This window comes from Jaculus jaculus, chromosome 10 (genome assembly GCF_020740685.1).
Source record: "Jaculus jaculus isolate mJacJac1 chromosome 10, mJacJac1.mat.Y.cur, whole genome shotgun sequence".
Lineage (NCBI taxonomy): Eukaryota > Metazoa > Chordata > Mammalia > Rodentia > Dipodidae > Jaculus > Jaculus jaculus.
In genome coordinates this window covers 7,486,024-7,510,858 of record NC_059111.1, presented here as the reverse complement: position 1 = coordinate 7,510,858, position 24,835 = coordinate 7,486,024, and the positions used below count along the sequence as shown (strand labels likewise).

At 48.0% G+C, this 24,835-nt stretch overlaps 1 protein-coding gene across 1 annotated transcript in view; it reads left to right on the top strand.

Moving 5' to 3' along the window:
• The window catches only part of Anxa2 (annexin A2), a 58,914-nt gene that overhangs the window by 27,434 nt on the left and 6,645 nt on the right, over nt 1-24,835 (top strand). The window contains exons 4-8 of the mRNA XM_045160876.1: nt 10,116-10,210; nt 14,403-14,516; nt 20,282-20,372; nt 22,280-22,359; nt 23,939-23,998. Coding sequence (XP_045016811.1) covers nt 10,116-10,210; nt 14,403-14,516; nt 20,282-20,372; nt 22,280-22,359; nt 23,939-23,998 — 440 coding nt within the window. The remainder of the gene's footprint in view (nt 1-10,115; nt 10,211-14,402; nt 14,517-20,281; nt 20,373-22,279; nt 22,360-23,938; nt 23,999-24,835) is intronic.

Sequence of the window (24,835 nt, the reverse complement as noted above, 5' to 3'; positions counted from 1 at the left end):
CCAGCCTGTGTCCCCAAGCAGGTGGTGCCTCTAACTTTACTTCTCCAGGAGCCTGTAGCCTCCTTTTTACGCCCCCCCCCCACCAGCCCCACCCACTTGGCAGGCATAGCTCTTCTCCACATGTATTTTTCTTTCTTTGGGAGCCAGACTCTTGCCTTGTAGCCCAGGCTGGCCCATGCACTTTTGCTCCTCCTCCCTCAGTGTCCCTAGGACTGGAATGACAGGTGTGTGTGTGACACCACACCAGGCTTTCCCCAAGTGCTCTGAGGGGGTGATGGCGCGTGTCGCTCCTCTGTCTCCCGCGGGCTTCTTCACAGCCTCTTTCTAGCTCTTGTCGCTCTGGTGGAATCACTTCCCCTGGATTGGCCTCTCCTTAGAAACTTCTTTTTATTAGTCCTTTAAAATGCCCAGGCTTGTGGGACTGTGTGAGAAGGTTACGGTTTAACCCAAATAGTAGCTCAAAGACACACACATAACAGAGGTGGGGACAGGTGTGTGTGTGTGTGTGTGTGTGTGTGTGTGTACACATGCACAAGTAGAGAGTAAGATGGTGTCGGCAAAGGATTGTTCCAGAATCTGGATATAACCCAGAAAGGACAACAGTGCCCATGAGCTGTGAGCTATTTCCACGAACTGGGTCTCGCTCGCCGGCGCGGGTCAGACGCTGACGAAGACCTGCCGGACTACTAATATTGCTTAGTTCACAAGAGGTTTCCGAGACTTAATCGGTAGGAGTCTCTTGGCCTAGCTTGGCCTTGGGTTAAATCTATACCGGGGGTGTGCAACGCAGCTGTGAGTGGCCATGTGGGTCCAGATAACTAGAAAGGAATGCCAGCTAAATGGGAAAAGATGAATCTAGACTCCGCAAAAGAGACCGCAGTTAGCATCAGTTCCATCCCAGAGTGAGAGTGCCGGCAAATCCCGGAGCGCGGGCGGCTGGGGCAGGGGAGGGAAGGAGGGCACTTCTTGTTGCCGGTTTTGATTTTAGCAGTGTTACTTCTTCTCCAGAAGGGATTCGGGGAGTGGATGAGCCCCGCCCCTCATCATGGGCGCCACCGTGCGAGGAAGTTTCCGCATTTGCTCCCCCTTACACTTTGACAAGAGGGCCTCTTAAGCCGGGCGTGGTGGCGCACGCCTTTAATCCCAGCACTTGGGGGACAGAGGTTGGAGGATCATCGTTGTGAGTTCGAGGCCACCCTGAGGCTACATAGTGAGTTCCATCCAGGTCAGCCTGGGCTAGAGTGAGACCCTGCCTCAGGAACAACAACAACAACAACAAAACCCTCTTACGATTTCTAGCGTGGCCCAGGGTGGACATTTGTGGCTCCACGTGCTACGTCGGCAGGTGGCTTCTCTCTGCTGACATGGTGACTAGGAGCATCCCTTCTCCAGGCTGCTGGCAGGCAGCTCGGCTGGGAGACGGATCCTCTTACCTGTGCTGTTGGGGCGGGGAGGTGCCAGGATGGACCGGGGCACCACTGAGAAAGGCCTTGGGGCTCAGGCCGCCCAGGGCCTTCTCACGCCCCCTCTGTGTTCTCAAGTTCACCGCGGACCTGCTCTCATCTTACACAGGCCCGTGCTGAGTCACAGCTGGTTTTCTCCTCCCCCTCTGGGAGCACAGGCTTTCTTTGTGGAGATATTTGTCTACATAGCTGTGTAGGTGCCAGGTGGCTGTAACACACGGGGAAAAGAGTCCCTGGCACCTTTCTCACCGTTGGCATCATCTTTCATCGTCTGTCTCTCCTTCCTCTTTCTCCTCTATAAGAGCTGGCTTCTCTTCTCCCTCAGGACATCCAAATGCCAGTTTCACCCAGTGGAAAATGAAATAAAAATAAAAAACCAGATTCTTATCTGGTAGGGGCAGCGCTCGCTGACTGAGTTCAGGGTGGACCTGCGGGATCCTTGTGCCGCTATTCCAGATTTTTCTTCTCTGTCTCACGAGGCAGATATAGAAGAGTAGGTCACAAAACCACGCCTATATGTCACATCCATTCTTTCTTTTACAGTGGGATTTGATCCGAATCTCCTAACATATGTTTTCCTCCTGTTAGAATGTGCTCACAGAGTATTTCAGAAATATAACTGGATTATTCTCCAAGGGTTACAAGGGCTCTGGGTTATTGAAGTTCCCCATGAGGTCACCAAGCAGATGATGCCTCGAGTCCATTTGAAGGAGCTCAGCTGGGGTGACATCAAAACAGGATGGGAGGGCTGAAGAGGTGGCTCAGCACTTAAGATGCTTGCCTGCAAAGCCCAAGGACCCAGGTTCAATTCCACCATGCCTGCGTAAAGCCAGATGCACAAAGTGGAGCATTGGATCTGAAGTTTGCTTCCAGTGGCTCGAAGCCCTGGTACACCCATTCCATCTCACTGTCTCTTTCTGCTTGCAGATAAATAAATAAAATATTTGTAAAGTCTCTCTTAAAAAAAAAAAAACCTAGAAAGAATGGGAGTAGCAGTTTGGTCCCAGGACTCTAACATCTTCTTGGTCACTTAGCCTATGCTGCCCCTGAGTGGATCCTCCAGCTATTCCGGACTCGTCAGAAGTCTGAAGCTCCTCACCTGTGTGGCGTGTCTTTTCTTCCGCCTGTCTGGGAGCTGCTGGAGTTTATCTTGCAACTGAACTGCTAGGGGTGTTTGTGTGTGTGTGTGTGTGTGTGTGTGTGTGTACATCAAGGGACAACCTCAAGTCTCTGTCTTTGCCTTCCACTTTATTTGAAGCAGGACCTCTTGTTCAACAGGCTTCTGGGAGATTTTCCTGTCATCTCCTCCTTTTGCACCATTAGGCAAGCTCAGATCACAGACACTCGCCAGAGCGTCTGTTTTTGTTTTTGTTTTTGTTTTTCGAGGTATGGTTTCACTCTGGTCCAGGCTGACCTGGAATTCACTCTGTAGTCTCAGGGTGGCCTCGAACTCACGACGATCCTCCTACCTCTGCCTCCCAAGTGCCACACCCAGCACCAGCATATGTTCTCACATGGGTTGGGGGGATCTGAACGTAGGGATCCGTGCTCTCGCACAACATTTTCTCCACTGAGCCAGCTTCCCAGCAATGCACTGTTCATCTAATGGATGCTAATGATGAAGGTGCTCTTCATATTCTCTCTGCCATGTATCATCAGTGGCCAAGAAGTGAATTCAGGCAGAGGCTAGGCTAGGGACAGAGGAGCTAAGAGAAGGCAGAAGGCAGGTTCCCAGTCGCTCTCTCAGCCAGTCCTTTCTGCGGTCTAACTAGCGGAGGCATCGTTCTGTGGAGCCTGGGCTTTTCCAGGTGAGAAGGCCAGGCACAGGGAGGAACTGGTGTGTGCCCAGAGCTGTTGCAGGTCCGAGTCCCGCTGCCTTCCAAGCACTGCACCTGCCGTTGATGCTTGTGCCAAGCTCCCCTTGTACCTGTTGTGAACCCTGGCATTCCGTTTGGGTGAGACCTCCGGAGAAGAGTGCCCCCGCCCTGCCGAGTCATTGAGAGGGGTTACTCTAAAAGTGGGAATTCTGGACCCGTCAGTGCTGTGGCTGATGGGAAAGGGTTCTTCGGGAAAGTGATCTGTGTGCGGACATTTCCTGAGCGGGTGTATGTGGGGGGGTAAACTTTATATTCTTTAAATTCACTCCCGGGAGATGAATGACGAGGTGGCATAATGGGTTTAACTGGAAAAGACCGCCTGCTTTTGCCAGGTTCTTGATGGATAGACTTAGCAGAGTGTTCTGTAATTCTTTCTGTTGGGAAAACAAAACCAGCCAGGTTTCCCATTCAGTAGCCTTGCGCTTGCCTCTGGGTGGCATGCCATTGCTACGTGTTACTAAGTGTGTGCCTAGGTTCTAAACAGTGGGCCTCCTGCACACACATGGGCACATTTCAACCTCGTATCAGTTGCTTCCTTGTGGCTTTGATAAGATACCTGGCAAGAAGCAGGAGAAGGAAGGAGGACGTGGCTTACGTCTCCAGCAGGTAGAGTCCATCACAGTGGGGAAACCCTGGTGGCGGGAGCAGGGAGCTGGCTGGTAAATTCAGCCAGGAAGCAGAGGGCAAACAGGAAGTGGGCCAGGCTGTAAAGCCTCAAGGCCCACCCCAGCAAGGCTCCACCTTCTAAAGGTCCCAAACAGCCCACCAGCTGGTGACCAAGTGTTCAAATACCTGAGCATTTAGGGGACATTTCACATTATAATCACAATACTGCCCAAATCCTTTTAGCAGTTAGGTGGGATGACAGAGAGAGACATCTAAAGTATAATTTCAGGAGGCAGGGCGGCTTGGAGCAGTGTGCCAAGGCCATTATACCTGGCATGACTCTCAGCCCTCAGCGACTTGCTTCTGTGGCTTTAGGTGAGCCCCTGTCTCCAATGAGCATCCGGTCCTACATTGTTACGTTGAGAATGATAGTTCCAGAGCTGGACGGATGGCTTAGCGGTTAAGGCACTTGCCTGCAAAAAAAAGGACCCAGGTTCTATTCCCCAGGACCCATGTAAGCCGGATGCACAAGGTGGCGCATGCATTTGCAGTGGCTGGAGGCCCTGGAGCTCCCATTCTCTTCCTCACACACACACTCTCTCTGTGTCAAATAAATACATAAGTAAAAATAAAATATTAAAGAAGGTTAAGGCAAAAGAAAGACAGTACCCTGCATCTCTGGTGCAGATGCTGGGGAGATGGCATGACCGAACGTGTGTGAGACGTCTGATGAGAACACATGGTGCATGGCAATTGCTCAATAGAGCGCCTCTTATAGTATCGTTCGTCCACATCCATGTACCTCGGGCTTCATGCCCCTCTCCTGCCTTTGTGGCATGCCTCTGACCTTATTTTAAAGATGACTTTGGGCTGGGGAAATGGCTTAGTGGTTAAGGCATTTGCCTGTGAAGCCTAAGGACCCAGGTTTGAGTCCCCAGGACCCCCATAAGCCAGATGCACAAGGGGCCGCATGTGTCTGGAGTTCGTTTGCAGTGGCTGGAAGCCCTGGTGCGCTCATTTTTTCTTTCTCTCTGCCTCTTTGTCTCTCTCTCTCTCTCTTTCTCTCTTGAACAAATCAATAAATAGTTTGGAAAAGATGACTTTAGCTGAGCTCTGAGACCAATATGCCCAGGCATCTGAGCTGTGGTTTTCCCCTGATCTACATAAGGTGAGCCCCCATGTGGGTGATTTTCCTTTTCTTTCCAACCAGACAATCTCCACCCTTGGGTCTCCAGAGCCCCCATCACCCAAATGAGACTCATTTCCTTGTGCAGCCAATGTGTCTCTGTGGCTTGAGTCAGCTTCCTGTTCCAGACGGCTGTTGGTCCTCTGCCATGGATAACAGAGACACGCATTTTCCGTGGGATGCCGGAGAACGGAGCTGGCTTGGGGCTTCCACCTGGTCAGGGGTGGGGGAACCTCCGGGAGTCAGGCCCTGTGGCTTTGAATTCAGCCGTCACGTCTGATACAAATCTTTGCACTTGAAACTTATGAGGGGTGGTTGAGGGGACTCAAAGTTGCCGCTTGAGCCCAGCGGTCAGGGCCACCTTCCAGAGCCTTCCTTTAGCAAAGCCCTTGCTCGGGGTAACTGACACAACAGGAATGACCTCACAGATGCCCGCCGCTGGACACATGAACATATGGTCACAGCTAGCTGATTAGATTAGCTGAACATTATTTGTTGTTCCTTTGTTTTTTTTTGTTGTTTTTTTTTTTCTGTTTTTTCAAGGTAGGGTCTTGCTCTAGTCCAGGCTAGAATTCACAATGTAGTCTCAGGATGACCTTGAACTCACAATAATCCTCCTACCTCTGCCTCTCAGGATTAAAGGCGTGCGCCACCACGCCCAGCTTCTCCCCTGTGCTATTTCTTATGGGAAGCCAAATATATACCTTTGTGTTTTGTATCTTCTGTGCCAGTTTTGGACAATCTCAATTTCTATTAGTTTTGAAAAAAAAAAAAAATCTTTCTTTTTTCGAGGTAGGGTCTCACGCCAGCCCAGGCTGACCTGGAATTCACTGTGTAGTCTTGTGCTGGGATTAAAGGTATGATACCATGCCTGGTATTTTGAAAATAAATTTTTTTATTTATTTTTTGTTCATTTTTATTTATTTACTTGAGAGCAACAGAGAGAGAAAGAGGCAGGTAGAGAGAAAGAGAGAATGGCCGCACCAGGGCTTCCAGCCTCTGCAAACAAACTCCAGACACATGCGCCCCCTTGTGCATCTGGCTAATGTGGGTCCTGGGGAACCGAGCCTCGAACCGGGGGTCTTTGGGCTTCATAGGCAAGCGCTTAACTGTGAAGCCATCTCTCCAGCCCTTTTGAAAATTTTTGATAAGCTTTAAAAAAAATCTTTCTGCTTGACATCATTTGCCGTGCTTTGACCATACTTTCTGTGTACCCCAACACACACCACTGCTCCCTGAAGTCAGTATTTATTGAGAGCACTTTGTGACTGTTGCCCCAAGTCAGACCCAAGAAGAATGGGGCAGAAAAGGAAGAATTACTCAGTTCTATTTCTTCTGCAAACTTTCACCACACCTGCACTTTCATCTGGACCCTGGAGCCTTCTATCCATCTAACTCTTCCCTCAACAGAAGCAAATGAGAAATCAGAAAGCATGAGGCTGGGGAGATGGCTCAGTGAAGAAAGTGCTCGTGACAAGCACGAGGACCCGAGTTTGAACCCCCAACACCCACATAAAAACTGGGTGTGGTAGAGCAGACCTGGAATCCCAGCTCCCGGGGGAGGTGGACACGGGAGGATCCCCAGAGCTTCCTGACTATCCAAGCTGGATCAGCGGGCTCTGGTTCAGGGAGACACTCCGTCTTTGACACCTTGTCTCTAAAGACAAGGTGACGGAGGAAGACAGTTGATGACAGCGTCTGGTCTCTATGTACCTGTGTATACATGCACACCTGTACCCCCACACTGTGAACACACACACATGCCACACACATATATACACACCAAAGAGAAAAGAAAGCGAATTTACCTGGGCATGGTGGCACACGCCTTTAATCCCAGCATTCAGGAGGCAGAGGTAGGAGGATCACTATGAGTTCAAGGCCAGCACTGACTACAGAGTGAGTTCTAGGTGAGTCTGGGCTAGAGTGAGACCCTATCTCATAAAAAGAAAATGAAAAAAGAGAGAAAGAAAGGAAGGAAGGAAGGGAGGGAGGGAGGGAGGGAGGGAGGAAGAAAGGAAAAAAGGAAGAAAGAAAGAGAAAGAAAATAAGTGAATTTAGGGAAGCAGGGTTTCATCCACCAGCCTTTGAGATGTCCTTCATCGTGAGTGCTTGGGCCCATGGTACTCGGTTATTGACTGACTCTGCCTCAGTGGCTGTGTTCCAACTGCCTCTCTCAGCTACATCTGGACAGTGGTGACAGATGACACTTTGACCCTGGCAACCTCAACCTGTGTTGGACAGATTCTGCAGCACCGAGCTGTCTGCTGACCCACTAGACAAGCAGGTCGAGGGGAAACGCGGCGTCAGAAGATGTGACGACGGCCCCTCCCACTGGTAGAGATTCCCCGGTTCCAACAATAGGGCGTACCTTAAGTGTCCTTGGGTAGACAGCCTGTGCTCCTTGGGCGTTTCCTCCTCCAGTTCAATGTTAGACAAGCACACAATAGTCTTGGAGACAGCCATGATGGAGGTGGGGTTTTAGGGGGTCAGGACTCTCTCACTTGCAGGAATGGCCTCCATCCAGTTTCCCTGCGGTTTCTGGCATGGTGTGCCGTGTGCCGTGGTTCACCCAGGGATGGAGTCCCCAGCATGTCAGATCCTGCTCCAAGCAGGCTGTTTGCTCGGCAAATAATTTACAGAAAATAGATTCCTTCAGACAGTAGCCGGTACTGCTTCCTAGGTGAGGTGGCAACAGCGAGATTGATGTCCAGCTGTCAGCTGGACCCCCGGGGGCTGGTACCCACGCAGGCGGAAGGCAGCTTTGTTGGTTGCGAGCCTGGGACTGCACCGCACTTGGCGTAGTGAACACTTTTTAGGGTTTAATTTTTGCTTGGGTTGTTTGGATGAAAGTAAGCATTTTGGTGCTGTGGTGATTGCTCAGTGCCCTGCTGGCCTGGGTTCCATTCCCCAGGGCCCACGTAAAGCCAGATGCACAAAGTGGCATAATTGTCCGGAGTTCGAATTATCTTTTTCTCAAATAAATAAAAAAGATATTTTTTTTAAGTAAGCATTTCTTTTCCCTGAGATTGTAGTCAGCCTCTGCCTCACAGGAGCAGTTGGTAGGAGTGAGGTGATGGTCACCCACAGTGGTGGATTTACTGTTCCTGGTCAGCGACTGTCAAGGAAGGTGTTATCAGGGAGTTGTAGAAAGTCTTGATAGAGCTTGGGTGGGGCCCGGGGGGCTGTTGTTAGTAAGCGTTCCGGGGAATTTGGGCGCTGCTCATTCAAGGGTCACTTTGGGCAAAGCTTTTTACCCTTAAGGAGTCTTGTGTTATGAAGGCTTAATTCTGTTCGTGCTTCAGATGTGGAACTGGGGGTCCTGGCTCACACCCCTTATTAGGCAGATGTGGGAGCTGAGACTCCTAGAGACAGCTGTTTCTCGAAGTAACTGATGCAGACCTGAGACCCGTCTATAAAGTAAGAAGAGAAATGGTCTCTGTTACTTTGTCCTTTCCTAATTTTTTTTTTTTTTTTTTTGAGGCAAACCTAACAGACCTGCCTTTTCTAATGTGAGAGAGGGAGACAGAGATAGAGAGAGCAAGAGAGGCAGAGAGGGAAGGGAGAGAGAGAATGGACTCACCAGGGTCTTCAGCCACTTTGTGCATCTGGCTTTACGTGGGTACTGGGGAATCGGCCCCCCAGGTTCTTAAGCCATCTCTTCAGCCCAGTATTCATTTTTTAAAAATTTATTTATTTGTGAGAGAGTTAAAAGACAGAGAGAAAGAGAGAGCTGAAGTGAGTAAGGGTGTGCCACAGCCTCATGCCACTGCAAGCAAACTCCAGATACATGTATCACTTTGTGCATCTGGCTTTATGTGGTCACTGGGAAATTGAACTCCGACCATCAGGCTTTGTAAGCAAGCACCTTTAACCACTGAGCCATCTCTCTGGCCCCATGTTCATTGTTTTCCCCCCAAACATTGCAGTTCTGGATTTTCTGCTCTTTGGGACTCTGATCTCCTTTAGGCTAAGCTGCATGTGGTTTGTGAGTGACCTTGTGAGTTCAGAAACCCTGCCCAGGGCTTCCTGTGTCCACGTATGGCAAAGACTTCACTGGCTCAAACAAAGTTCACAGTCACCTGGGAGAGAGACCTTTTGCAGACTGAATCCTTCACACAGAGCTTTCCCCAGTCAAATGGCATGTTGGAAACATTTCTGATATAAAATTGGAAACTTTCAGGTACCACTGGGCACTGCTTATCTTTGTAAATGCACATGGTCCAATTAAAGTAGGTACTAAAATATTTTGGTGGTACTTCAAAACTCCCAATTTAGATTTAATTTAGATTAAAACACTTACTCTTTTTAATAAAGTTATAAAATTGATTATTAAAATTGCCCATTGAAGATTAAAAGCAGTGGAACGTTTATTTTCCTTACAAAACAATTTATTCTTCAATAAGTATGGTTATATTAATCAATTACACTATTAAAATACAACCGCCGTCTTACATCTGACTCATTTGTCTCAACAGTTTGTATAATTATAGAAATTATACCTAGCTGCTTATATAATCAGAATCTTGCAATAAACATAAATAATTGTCTCTATTAATTCATTTTGCAGTTAGTGTCTATTAACTCCCCCGTTAAGTGGCTTTTGGGGGCCTTCACTTACAATCCTCCTAGATCTTTCTTGTCCCACCCGGCTGCCAGGGCTCCGCCAACGCACCTCCTACTGTTGATCTCAGAAACCAACTTATGAATAAAGTACCTTTTTATTTTTATTTATTTATTTTTTAATTTAATTTATTAGTTTTCAAAAGTACCTTTTTAAATACGAATATTTAGGCCTGAGGTTTAAGGCTCTTGAGAGAACACAAGGAAATGAAGGTGCATGTGACGGCTATGGTATGCTGATAAATAGAGATGCCCGGCGGTTTGGTTCGGCCCGCAGCACGCTCATTTCACTTAGTGAACGTCAGCTTGAAGTACAGGGCGGTGCGGCTGAGTAACGCTTCACGACTTCTGTCTGCGCAGGTGTGGATGAGGTCACCATCGTCAACATCTTGACCAACCGCAGCAACGCCCAGAGACAGGACATTGCCTTCGCCTACCAGAGACGCACCAAAAAGGTACCAGAAATCTTAGGGGTGGAGGCCACGCCTTGTCCTTGGACACTGAGTTTCCATTTTGTGAATGGCAACTCTTGGAATCCTTGGGTATCCAAGGATTCTTGCATCCTTATGAGGACGACCACACACACACACACACACACACACACACACACACACACACGCTTGAATTCTTTTTTTTTTTAATTTTTTTTTTCATTTATTTATTTATTTATTTGAGAGCAACAGACACAGAGAGAAAGACAGATAGAGGGAGAGAGAGAGAATGGGCGCGCCAGGGCTTCCAGCCTGTGCAAACGAACTCCAGACGCGTGCGCCCCCTTGTGCATCTGGCTAACATGGGACCTGGGGAACCGAGCCTCGAACCGGGGTCCTTAGGCTTCACAGGCAAGCGCTTAACCGCTAAGCCATCTCTCCATCCCCACACTTGAATTCTTAAGAGTGTTGCAACGAATGGGTTCAGCCCTTTGGCCTGCCAGGCTATCTCCCCCAGCATGCTTCTACCCTCTCAAGCGTCTTTGTAGGGCCTCTCCTTGGCCTGTCCACTACTGGGTAAAGAGCAGCCGGTGCTGGCTCATTGTATTTTGCTGCAGCGTTAGGAAATTGTATTTTTAAGGATGTGACGTTTTATTTTTAACTTCTCGCTGTTAAAAGCTTTTGATTTATTCCTGGACGGTGCAGTGAGAGTGGCTTCCTGCAGCTCCCATTTGACTTCAGGCTTTCACTCAGGGCCAGAACAGAGGTGAGCAGGAAGGACTGTGCAAGACACCCAGTGTTCCTGGAGTGGGCAGGACCACCAGGGCCCTGGGGGCTGCAGGCCATGCCTCGCTCTCGCTCCCTCCTCCGTGCTCCGAAGCAGTTGGAAAAGACATAAATAGGAAAGCAGCTGGCTTCTTTCATCCCAAGCGCATTAAAATTCTTCCAGTAGACTTATATTAATCTTCTGAAACAAGGCACAGGGAGGGGTGTTTCATTTCTCCAGCTTTCCTAGAGGGTCTGAGCGTGGCAGAGCCAAGTTCCCGTTGGAGCAGAAGGTCCACTCCTTTGGACTGCAGGCAAACGATTGCTCATTTGGCTGTCACGGACGCATAGTGTGGTCTTGGAACTGAGTGCTCACAAGCACGGATCTCCATTTCTCATCGAGCTGGAGAACAAAGCTGCCATGTTCTCTGTCGGAGGAGAGATATCACGGGAATCTGGCTCGGGTCGGCAACTGCGCAGGCTTGCTTTGTGCTTGCGGCTGCTGACTGCCCAGAGCCTGCTGAGGACTGTCCACCGGGGCCACTGAGAATTGTGTGAGTGTGTGTGTGCGTGTGTGTGTGTATGCTCGCACGCGTGCGTGTTCTCTTGCTGCTGCAAATGAGTATCAAATACTCCATTTAAAATATTTTTAATATTTATTTACTTGAGAGACGGGGGTGGGGGAATTGGGTGCACCAGGACCTCCAGCCACTGCAAATGAACTCCAGACTCATGTGCCACCTTGTGTATCCCAACTTTGTGTGGGTCCTGGGGAATCGAACCTGGGTCCTTTGGCTTTGCAGGCAAGCGCCTTAACCACTAAGCCATCTCTCCTGCCCTTACTCCACTTTTTGCGTCTGGCTTACTTGTGTGGTTGGGAAATTGAACCCTGGCTGGCAGTCTTTGCAAGCAAGCACATTTGACCACTGGGCCATCTTCCCAGCCCCCACTCCCCTATACCCCACTTGTTTTTTTTTTTTAGCAGAAGTTCTGAGGATGAAACCCAGGTCTTCATGCGTGCATGGCAGGCACTTCCCCCGTGGCAGCCATCTTCCCAGCCCAGAATTATCTTTTGCAGGCAGATATGTGAACTACTCAAGATGTTCTAAAGGGAATCCTAGTATAGTTGCAATGGGTTGTTCGCTCAGGCTGGATGCCCTGAAGACCCCAGCCCAGATTCAGAAGTCCAATGGAGGAGGAGGGAGGAAGGGAGGGTTCACTTTCTTTATTCAGGTTTGCACCAGTCATGAGGATTCCCTGTACAGAGGATGGCTCTGTTTCATTTCTTAATTATTTTTGGGATTTAAAATTTTTTATTTATTTTTATTTATTTATTTGAGAACAACAGACAGAGAGAGAGAGGCAGAGAGATATAGAATGGGCGCGCCAGGGCCTCCAGCCACTGCAAACGAACTCCAGACGCGTGCGCCCCCTTGTGCATCTGGCTAATGTGGGTCCTGGGGAATCAAGCCTCAAACCGGGGTCCTTAGGCTTCACAGGCAAGCTCTGAACTGCTCAGCCATCTCTTCAGCCCTGGGATTTTTGTCAGTGCTAAACTCTGTGCTGCACATTCTAAGAAACAGGAAGTTGGACACCCATCCGCAGTTCAAAATAGAAGTGGGAGAAGCCAGGAGGCACCCAGTTGTACTTTGAGGTTTGAGCAGGCATGGTGGGTGGGGAGTATAAAGGATAGGCTAAGTTGGGAACCACCTGACCCCAAGAAGGCTCCAAATGGAAAAGTCCTCTTATAATTGGCATGTGTTGCTTGACAAGTCCCCTCCGATGGGCTGTGTGCGTTCTCAGGACGTCAAAAACCAGAGAAGGTAGGTGGGGAAAATGTTGCTTGTAGTGATCCTCAGGTCAGAATCAGTTCCAAAATCTTTTATTTATTTATTTATTTATTTATTTATTTATTTATTTATTTATTTATTTATTTATTTATGTGTGAGAGAGAGAGAGAGAGAGAAAGAGAGAGAGAGAGAGATTGAGAGAGGAAAAGAGAGATACAGTGTGGGCATGCCAGGGTATCTAGCCATTGCAAATGAACTCCAAATACATGTGACATGTTGTATACCTTTACATGGTTACTGGAGAATTGAACCCTAGCTTGCAGATTTTGCAAGCAAGTGCCTTTAATCACTGAACCATCTTCTCAGTCCTGAGCTCTAACATTCTTTTTGTTTTGTTTTGTTTTGTTCTACATGAGTGTGTGTGTGCACCTGTGTGTGTTCATATGTTTGTGTGCACACATATGTGTGGAGGCCAGAGGTTGGTCCTCAATCACTCTCTTCCTCATGCTTCCATACAGTCTCTCACTGAAACTAAAGCTTACTGATCTTCCTGGAGAACTAACCAGTGAGCCCCTGGGACCGGCCTTTCCCGGCCTCCTCAGTGCTGGGGTTACAGGTGCATACCACCACACCTGCCATTTTACGTGGGTTCTGGGGATCCAAAATGGGGTCCTTGTGTTTGCATGGCAAGCACTTTACTCACTGAGCCACCTCCTTAGTCCAGTCCCAACATTCTTGACATCCATGAATGATGTGAAAAGATAGTCTCTCAAATAGGCTGCAAACCACCTTTTGCAGCTGGCAGGTACCCTGAAGGCTTAACACTGTAGATGCCACGGGGCCGGTAGAAAGCAGGAGAGAAAGGAAGCACAGAGAAAGAAGGGGGAAGGGTAAGAAGAAAATAATGACAGTGGGTCAGCTCAGTCATGGCCCAATGCCCAAGATTGGTAGGGTATCTGATCTCTGCAGAAGTGTCTTTAAGAGCCACACTGAACTAGGGCTATCCGTCTACGTACGAGGACGCTGCCTCAGACCGCCGACTTAAAATCTCGTGTTCATCTGTAAGAAACAATCTTCCACAGAGACGTCAAAAGGATCCCCTGCAGGGCTTAGATTCCCCTTCAGCTCCGTTGACACCTGCCCAGTCTGAATGAATAGGGTTAGGGACTCAGTGTTAGCGAACTGTTTTGCGTGGGGAAATTCCATACCTCCACTTCCAGCCATGCTGGGCCTCTGATCTACTGTGTAGGCTTCGGGGAAAACCACCCCTGCAGCTGTTTCACAAGGCCTTCATGGGGTCTCAGTCACCCCAAGGACTCAGCTCCCCCAGGTTCTCCATTCTGCCTCATTCCTTCCTAGCCGGGGCCTTGAGCCCAGAACATGCCTTGTCCTCGTTCAGCGTCCCCGTCACTTGGTGCTTGCTGGGAAGGTGTACGTTACTCCTCTTTTCCCCTGGTGATTGGCTTGGATGTTAGTGGATCTGGGTGTAGCAAAGCCTGGCCTTTGCTGTTTGTCATGTTGGTTTGATGGTGGCAGGGGAGGGTACTCAGCCTGAGACTCCCGGGTGGTGACAGGTTCACAGCCCACTTTCTCAGCTCACTGCTGTTAAATCAAACTGGTCGCCAACCACGCTTCTCTGTGTCTGATTGCCTTCTGCCCAGGAGCTTCCCTCGGCGCTGAAGTCAGCCTTATCCGGCCACCTGGAGACGGTGATTTTGGGCTTGTTGAAGACACCTGCCCAATACGACGCTTCTGAGCTCAAAGCCTCCATGAAGGTAAACACGTGTGACGTGTCAGCTGCCAACGCTGCCATTAATACTTCTGAATTGCAGCTTGTTGTGCATAATTAGGTGATTTTCAGTTTTGTTGAATTCTCATTTGGAATCATCTTTTTTTTTTTTTTTGAATGCTATCAGTTTTCAGGATTTGTACCAAAAATATTTCAATTACTTTTTTTTTTTGAAGACTGTAAAGAAATTTTCTTATGCTGAGAAGTCACTTAGCAGCTGTTTCTCCTTAGCACCTGGACGATTGGAAGACCATTTGGGAAATGACTTCCTTGATTACACTTCCTCCTTAAGAGAGATATGTTGGGGTATTAAGGAGAAAGAAAAACTCAGCTTTTGTTAAGTAAAGCTTGCAAATTCTTCCCACACGCTCCTTGGTGTTTCTTCCCCTGGCAAGGCTCTCTCCCTATCCTGTCCCAATATTTCAAATTCGGGACAAAATCAGAACCGTGTCCACGGCATAGGTTCAGACTGGGAACAATAACCCGGGATTAATTGGAAGTTTTGATAGCACACATTACCTCTTCTGTTTTTGCCAAGTTATTTTGGACATGGATTTTGAGGTTTAATTAGTAAAAAAAAAAAAGAAAGAAAGAAAAAGAAAATGTAAGTTGAATGGTTCCTGCACGTTGTGCCTAGCTAAGCTACCGAATGCTAAATGCAATAGATGTTTAAGTGACAGCACACGCTCGTGCTTTTCCTGCTGTGTTTGCCACACTTTGAATAGTCCAATGCTGCCCTCTGCAGACAACGCTGGGCAAGGCCTGTGCAGTACGGCAGGAGCCGCAGTTCTGACTGGCTAAGCCTGACACCCTAAGGAATGCCTCCTTTCCCCAGACGGCACCTGGAGAGCAAGGCCGCTTCACACGCGGGGCATTGCCAGGCCCTGGTCCTGACAGCTCAGAGCAGCGGCAGGACCTGACGAGTCTTTTTTCCCCTCAGTTGTTCAGCACAGGGAAGCTTCCATTTGTGTACTGGGGTGGACTTCCTCTGAGCGGCCAGAGCAGGCTATCCTACAGGGAAGGTAGAGTTAAGAGTGGTGCATTGGGCTGGAGAGGTGGCTTAGCGGTTAAGGCACTTGTCTGCGAAGCCAAAGGACCCAGGTTCGATTCCCTAGTACCTACATAAGCCAGATGCACAAGGGGGCGCATGTGTCTAGAGTTCATTTGCAGTGGCTGGAGCCCTGGTGCACCCATTCTCTATCTGCCCGTATCCTCTCTCTCTCCCTCTCTCTCTCTCTCTCTGTTTGCAAATAAATAAAATAAAATAAAAGAATGGTGCCTTGTCAAACCAGGCACTTGAGAGGCGGGGAGTGGGGGTGGGGAGGGGCAGGCAGGAGGATCAGAAGGTCATTCTTGGCTACATAGGGAGTTGGAGGCCAGCCTAGGATACATGAGACCCTGTTTTTTTTTTTTTTTTTAAAGAATGGTACCATGTCATCAGAAACCCATAATATGCTTGATGAGGGCAGCATTTCAGATGCCAAGTCTTGAGCCTACTGGAGTCATGAGTGTGTCCATGTCTCCTAGGTTTCTTAAAAAAAAACATTTTTAAAGATTTATTTTTATTTATTTATTAGAAATAGAGAGAGGGAGAGAAAGAGAGAGAGAGAATAGATGTGCCAGGGCCTCTAAGCACTCTAAAATAAAGTTTTGGAAACCATCAAGGTCACCTTCAAACAAACTCCACATACATGTGCCACCATATGCATCTGGCTACGTGGGACCTGGAGGATTGGACCCAGGTCCTTGGGCTTTGCAGGCAAGCATCTTAACTGCTAAGCCACCTCTCTAGCCCTCTCCTGTGTTTCTGTTTGTCCACTCTTCAGCTCAGCTTATCTCGGTTTTGTCAAGCGTCCACTGATCTATAATTCTTGGGATTTTACTAGCCTCCGTTATTGAACTGAAAGTGACCTGGGTGAGCTGTCAGTCACTCTTGTCATCCGTGTAACTGGACCAATGAAAGGTGCTTTTACTGCTCAGTCTGACCTTGTGCCAGCTCTTCCATTAGCTCTCACAGTTGAGTGCCCTGAAGTGCGTGAGGCTGGAAGTGAACTGTGCTTAAAAAAAAAAAAACCAACAAAAAACAGCTCTGTTTTCACTCTAGGCAATGCCTGTGGCAGTATCTACCAAATGTTTCCCCTTTGGTAGGAATTGTGAGCAGTCTGTGGAGAGCCTGGGCTAAGTTTTGGAAACTGCTAAGGTCACCTTCAAATGTAGACATAAAAACCCTATGAGAAGGCTGGAGAAATGGCTTAGCAGTTAAGGCTCTTGCCTGCGAAACCTAAGGACTCATGTTCAACTCTTCAGGTCCCACATAAGCCAGACACACAAGGTGACGCGAGCGTGCAAGGTTGTACATGTGCACAAGGGGGCGCACGCGTCTGGAGTTCCATTACAGTGGCTGGAGGCCCTGGCTTGGCAATTCTTTCTCCCATTAAAATAAATGGCCAGTCTTTTGGGCTCGCCTCAAACAACAACAAATTTAAAAACTGTACTAGAATTCTCAGATGTTATACTGGTATGCCAGGAATGAAAGGAAACAGGCTGTATATCTTATGCCTGCCTCACATTTCTACAATGTCAGGATACAGTTTTTCTTCCAATGCATGAGTTACTTTTAAGCCAAGCTTCTATCCTCATTGAGATTGAAAAACTGCCCCTCCCCCAAAATATCTCAATGCTGCCCTGTAGTCAGAGCCCGCTGTGTGGATCTGGTGCTTGCAATGGAGGAATTCATGGCTTTTCTGGAACCCGTATCAACCGTGATTTTTAAAACTCTGGGACAAGACTCATTGGCTCAAAAGATTAAATTAAGAGTAAAATTAAAAATTAACCATTAACCCAAGGCTTATCTTCGATGATACAAGCCACCTTTTTAGGTGCATATAAACTCTAACAAGTCTAATTAATAGCTGACACACTTTTCCTGTGGATAAGTGAGTTTCTTATTGTATTAACACCTTATAACTGATTTACATTTTAAACAGCTGTAATTCTACATAGTTCAAAGTGTTACTTCCATATTCAGAGAGGCATGTATTAAAGAACCCTTGATTACTAAATCTGGACTTTGATCCATGAAGTTGGCCTTGTCATACATGTTTCATCAAGTCCTTTCAAGCTCCTGACATGCTCAAAAGTGTAGACATTAAATTTGCATATGTCAGTCATCAATTTCTTATTCCATAATAAAGGGCTGGTGTCTAGGTTTTTTTTTTTTTTTTTTTCCTTTTGCTTCATTAAAGTGTTAGGACAGATGTGGTCACTTTAAAAGTCTCTTTGCTGCTCAGTCCCCCTGCTGTCTGCTCTCAGGCAACTCTGAACCAACTTTACTCTCTTATCTAAGCGCTCTCCTGCCCCCTCCAAACCCCATTCCTGCCAAGAGCAGGACAGCCCCTCCCCCTTAGAGAGACCTTGCAGGACTTAAGGTCTTCTTTCTTTTTTTAATAATAATTTATGTATTTGCAAGCAGGGACATACAGACAGAGAGAGAGACAGAAAGAGAGAATATGGGCTTGCCAGGACCTCTGCTACTGCAAGCAAAGTCCAGACACATGCACCACCTTGTACACCTGGCTTCCACGGGTACCGGGGAATCAAACTCAGGTCATTAGGCTTTTCAGGCAAGTGCCTTAACTTAAACCATCTCTCCACCTCCGAGTCCTTCTTGACCCTCACTACCCATAGCCTTCATCCTTGGCTCCTAGCACATAGGCTTCCTCCTCCCCACAAAACTTATGAAATGGGATCACCTTCCTTGGTGCTTTAGATCTTTCTCTCTCTGTCTCTCTGGCTTCAGACCCAACAATGCCGCCCTGGCATGGTGCTTCCAACTCTCCTAATAAAACTTTTTTATTTTTGTTTTATCGAGGTAGGGTCTCACTCTAGCTCAGACTGACCAGGAATTCACTATGTAGTCCCAGGGTGGCTTTGAACTCACGGAGGTCCACTTACCTCTGCCTCCCGAGTGCTGGGATTAAAGGTATGCGCCCCCATGCCTGGCAACACTTTAATTTTAAAGGGCATTTGTCCCAGCAGTCTCTCATCTCCCCCTGCTGTCCTCATAAATATCTATCATGAAGCTCCTGAAGAGTGGGTGCGTGATAATCAAGTAAAAACGGAAGGACAAGAATGGAAATTTTAACGTTAAACCAACTTTGCATTTCAAAGAAGAGAAGCTCAAACTTTTTAAAATTTTAATTGACCTTTCTCTCATAAGAAGACACTTTAATCAGCTGCCAGTGACAACATAAAATTCCTTGATTTCAGGTTAATGAGAATTGTGTAACGTAGAAAAGTACTTCCTGTCTATTAAAAATAGTGGGTGGTTATTGTAGAAATGAAGACATAAAAACAGGAGCCGGGGGACGGCTCAGTGGAGAAAGCGCTTGTTGTACAACTCTGAGTTTGCATCCCCACGCCCCATGTGGAACAAAAGAAGGGAGGCTGAGGCAGGAGAATTTCCTGGAGGCTAATAAATGGAGCTGGAGCAGGGGGAAAATAAGAGACCCTGTGTAGCAGACAGATTCAGGTTCGCTGAGATGAACTTCCAGACCAGGCATAGTTATGGAGGAAAGGATATTTATTGAAGCTTACAGATCCAGGGGAAGTTCCATAATGGCAGAAGAAGCTGGCCTGCCTTCACAGGACCAAGCAGAAAGAGAGAAGCAAAAACCAAAAGCCAAAAAGCCACAGCACACTTCAGGAACTCCAGCTAGGCACACTTTGCATACCTTTAGATTGAAATCTGAAACCCACCACCACACCTTAAGATCCACCCAGTGACACCGCCTTCAGCCAGGTGGCTGCAGATGCAAACTACAAACAAACAACTGAATACATTCGGGGCCATCTATTCTATTCAAACCACCACATCCTGCTTCAAAACAAGGTGGAAGGCAAGGACCAACTGTCTTCTGACCTTGACCTGAGTGTGTCCTGGTACATGTGCACCCCAACACACAAATGCACACACACAAATACCAAGTAATTTTTAAAATTTAAGTTAATTTATTTTTTTGAGAGAGAGAAAAAGGCAGATAGAAAGAGAGAATGGGCATACCAGGGCCTCCAGCCACTGCACATGAACTTCAGACGCGTGCGCCCCCTTGTGCATCTAGTTTACGTGGGTACAGGGGATTTGAACCGGGTCCTTAGACTTCACAGGCAATGCCTTAGCTACTAAGCCATCTCTCCAGCCCCAAAGTAAGTTTTAATTAAATAAAAGTAGGAAAAAGGAAAAGTTACATGACCACTATTTAACATTTTGGTAAATTCCATTGCTGTCTCTCTTCATTTAAAATATAGTTGTAATTAAATAGAGATTGATTAAAAAGAAAGATAGAATGATAGATAAATAGATAGTTAGATAGATATTTTTGTTTTTTTCGAGGTAGGGTCTCACTCTAGCCCAGGCTGACCTGGAATTCACTATGTAGTCTCAGGGTGGCCTTGAACTCACAGTGATCCTCCTACCTCTGCCTCCCGAGTGCTGAGGTCAAAGGCGTGCACCACCATGCCTGGCCTCAAATATTTCTTTTGGCATAGTTGAACTCAAACAGACCACTTGTTCTGTCTTTGACTCTTGTGAAGCAATAGAAAAGCAGGAGTATTTCGAGCCGGGGAGCAGGGTGCCAACGGCCCCCAGCGGAACACGGAAAGGAGGCCGTTGGCAGACATCCGCACAGGGGTTCCCCTGCTAGAGGTCAGCGGCAAGGACAGCGGCTCATGTGTGTGTGTCTTGGCTCACAGGGCCTGGGGACTGACGAGGACTCTCTCATTGAGATCATCTGCTCAAGAACCAACCATGAGCTCCAGGAAATCAACCGCGTCTACAAGGAGAGTAAGTGGCCCTGCTTCTGTGACCTGTCCCTGTAGCCCAGTTGCTGTGATCCCACTTGGCATCCGGGGTCCGCATTGGGGTTAGTAGAGTGCCTGGTCCAGGCCTGGCCCCTGCATCACTGTCCTCACTGCCGCTGATTTGGTTATGGCATTCTACTAGATCTCAGACAGGAAGGTAAGCAGGGAGGAAAGGGGAGGAAGAATCCGAGGGGAGTTGTAGAGATTCTGTACACAGAATGCAATGCCAAACTGGGCTGAACTACAGAAGGATGATTGCAAGAGATCTAGGGACCTCTGTGTGCTGAGCACTTACAGAGGCAATAGATGGAATTAAAAAGATGTAGTCTAGGTTGCTATGTTGCATTGTCTATACATGCTACTTCGAATAATGGGATGCAAATTAATTCAAAAATATTAAAAAATTTTTCATGTGAGCGTGTACCTTAGTACACACACGTGTGTGTAGGCTAGAGAATAACTTCCAATGTCATTCCTCAGGCACCTTCTACCTTTGAGGCAGGTTCTCTTGTTGGCCTGGAACTCATGAAGCAGACAAGTCTGGCTGGCCAGTGGCCCCAGAAATTCCTTCCTAGCATTGGGATTAAGACCATCAACCCCTGCTACAAGGTCTTTGGGGACTGAACTCAGGCCCACACTGAGTACTTTACCAACCAAGCTTTTTCCCCACCCTAAATCTTTTGTAATTTTCATATATATATATGTATGTATGTATGTATATGTGTGTGTATATATATATATATATATATTTTTTTTTTTTTTGCTGTAGTACATGTTTTTAAATCCCTGGATAATGAAGTACAAGTATGTCTGTGTCTAATTCTATTTTGATTTAAAAAATGAGTATTCAGGGCTGGAGAGATGGCCTAATGTTTAAGGAGCTTGCCTGCAAAGCCTAAGAACACACGTTCAAATCTACAGGTCCCACATAGCTAGATGCACAGTGACACAACATGCAATGTCGCACAAGCACACAAGGGGGCGCACACATCAAGTTCATTCACAGTGGCTGAAAGGCCCTGGCATGCCCACTCTCTCTCTCTCTCTCTCTCTCTGCCTCTTTCTCTGTGTCTCTCAAACAAAAATAAATGAGTATTCATAGTCAAGAAGATTGAGCAACCACATCTTAATTAGCAAAGGGGACCTTGATCAAATGAGCCTGAGAGGGGCTGGGGATGTAGCTCAGTTGGGAGAGTGCTTCCCAGCACAACCAAAGTCCTAGGCTCTGTCTCCAGCACAATCTAAAACTGGGAGTGTTGTGTATTCCTGGAATCCCAGAGGTGGAGGCAGGAGGATCAGGAGTTCAAAATCATCCTTGGCTGCATAGGAAGTTCAAATCCAACTTGGGATACACGAGTCCTGTCTCAAACAAAACAAACCAACCCACCAATGATCACAACAATAATGACAACAACTTTGGCAAAATGAATCTGAGGACTCCAGATTTGACTTGGACCTGCAAAGACACGTTGTGACTGATAATCACCCTGGTTCTAATTTTGTGGGGGTCAGAATCACTAGTGATTTTCACCTTCAGTTTGGGGCAACAGAGCATGATTGCTTCCACGCTAACACAGTCACGGCGTGGTTGGAGTGGGTGGGTGGTTGGTTGGTCAGGCAGGAGGAGGAATCAAATCTGATTTTTTTAAATTATTTTTATTTATTTATTTGAAAGTGACAGAGAGATAAAGAGGCAGGTAGAGACAGAGAGAATGGGCCCGCCAGGGCCTCCAGCCACTACAAATGAACTCCAGACGCATGTGCCCCCTTGTGCATCTGGCTAACGTGGGTCCTGGGGAATGGAACCTTGAACCCGGGTCCTTAGGCTTCACAGGCAAGCGCTTAACCTCTAAGCCATCTCTCCAGTCCCTGTTTGTTTGTTTTTTTAAGTGTACAAGACTGATCTGGAGAAGGACATTGTCTCCGACACATCTGGTGATTTCCGCAAGTTGATGGTGGCCCTTGCAAAGGTTGGTTGTTTTCCTGTCTGTTTCCTCACCCCTGCATCCGCCCAAGGCGAGTCATATGCCTCCATTTCCACTTGGGAGGGAATTAACTAAATCCTCCGTGCCTGCTGGGAACTTCCACTGCCGCTCTGACGGCGGGGTCTGCGCTGTCCCTGCGACATCGTCACTTTTGTATAATAGGATTTCTTATCCTGCTAAATGGCGTGGACAACTGGACTTTGAGGGCTAGTGGACGAAGGGGCAGCTCTCAAGTTATGGCCTGGATTTCTGTGCCAACCCTGGCTGTGTGACTTAGGGAAGGTCACTTTGCCTTTATCTGTGTCCATTCAGCCCCCACTGGAAAGTGACCTTGTTTTTTTTGCGTCCCTTTCTTGTGTGTGAGGGTGCTTGCCCATGCTGTCCTTTGTGTGTGGGGGTGTCTTTGTGAGGCCGAATGCTACCACTGTCAATACATCAACACGACTGAAAGGCATTTCCCCCATGAATCTCCAGTTCTGACCTCGATATCTGCGGGGGGGGGGGGGAGGAAGAGAAACTTGTTATTCCAGCGGCCCCACTGGCCGCGTCCTGGTCAGCTTGCATGTATGTCCATGGCAGGAACAGTTCTGTGGCTCTCTCGTCTCTTCGTCTCCCCACACCCATGCGTGGCCATTCCTGAATCTCTTCATAATCCACGTTCCCCACGGTGATCTGACCTACGCTGGTTTCTGACATACCCCTCCAATCTCCCACCGCCTGCCCCTGAGCCTGTCACCCTTCCCCCTCTTTGCTGGGACTCCATGCTGCTGCATTGCGCTCCCTCTGGAGGCCCGCGAGCGCAAGCGTGTTCCACCTCGCCCTGCTTTTCTTGCCCAGCGTGGCCCCCTGCCCTGCCCCACAGGCTTGTCCATTGTGGTTCAGCTCAAGCCCACCCATTTTCTTCTCTTGCTCTCTGCAAGAGTTTTCCCTTCTCTTTCTTGGTGCTGTCAGTTCCCCTGTCCCTTTAAGAGTTGTTGCACCTTTCCGTTTCCTTCTCATGGATTGTAAGCTCTCTGAGGGAAAGAGTTAGGTGTCGTCAGCTCTTGGTGGAGGGTATGGGGTAGAGCTTCTGTAAGGGGCTCAACCTGGACTGTACACCAAGCAGGGCTTTATGATGGTGAGGCGTGCGTGACCCCTCTCCTTTATGGCCTCAGCTATTTCAGTGTTTGTGGTCTTGGCTGGATTCAAAGTAAACATTCTGACTGTTCAGGAAATGAAGCTGTAGCTTCCTTAGGTTGGAGAGGAAATATTTTCAGTTTTAAAATGCACAAGGAGGGCTGGGGAGATGGCTTAATGGTTAAGGCAATTATCTGCAAAGCCTAAGGACCCATGTTGGACTCTCCAGATCCCACATAAGCCAGATGCACAGAGGTGAGGGAAGTGCAAGGTTGCACATGCCCACTAGGTGGTGCAAACATCTGGAGTTCGATTGCAATGGCTGAGGCCCTGGTGCACCAATTCTCTCTCTCTCTCTCTCTCTCTCTCTCTCTCTCTCTCTCAAATAAAAATGTTTAAAAATGCAGAGAAACAGGTTTAATATCTTCACCATTTTTATTCTCTTTAGGGCAGAAGAGCAGAGGATGGCTCTGTCATTGACTATGAACTAATAGACCAGGACGCCCGGGTACGTGCAAAGCTTCTTGGATTGACTTTCTGTCTCATCAGCCTCTGGGGAGTCTGTATAGACGTCTATTTCTGTGTAACAAAGCACCATCAAACTTAGATGCTTAAGACAACAAGTATTTGTTATGTTTGGATTTTGTGGGCTCAGGATGGGGACTGGCTTGGGGTCAGAGGATGGTTCTGCCTCCGGTCTCTCATGGGGTCGTAGACACAATATTAGAGTTGCGGTCACCGGGAGTGTGACTGGGTGAGGAGACCCTCCCTACGTAGCTCGTGGTGTGACTGTGGGCACTGTTAGGGTTGCGCCACACGGGCCTCTCTACAGTTCAGTGCCTGTGCCCTGCCCCCGCCCCAGAGTGACCCAGGAGACATCGTGCAGAAAGCCATGTTCCTTTTGTGACCCCCAGGAGCCCCATCCTGCCACGGCAGCCCGGCTCTCATCGGGAGAAGTAAGCCTGTGAGTCCAGGCGCTAGTCATGGAAGGGGCTTAGATTAGACCTTTGGAAGGAAAGAAGGTAAAAAACAAAACAAAACAAAACAAAACAAAAACCCCTTGTGGCTGTGTTTTTAACGCTACAATAGCTCAGCTGTTGAGAATGTGGGTTTTATTTCTACTTTCTGAGAGCAGGATCCATTAGAAGTTACTAGTTCGTAATGTTGGTGTTAATTTCCCAGCCTGTGCTTGGTTCCCGCTGGCGCATTCAGGCTACCCTGAAGGGTCTGCCATGGGGAAGCCAGGGCGGAGGGGCGGGCACAGCCCGGCGGGGGTAGAAAGGCTTCCTGCAACTATGTGGGAACAGAGGAGGGCAGCAGAGGCCCGTCCATTCTTTATGGATAT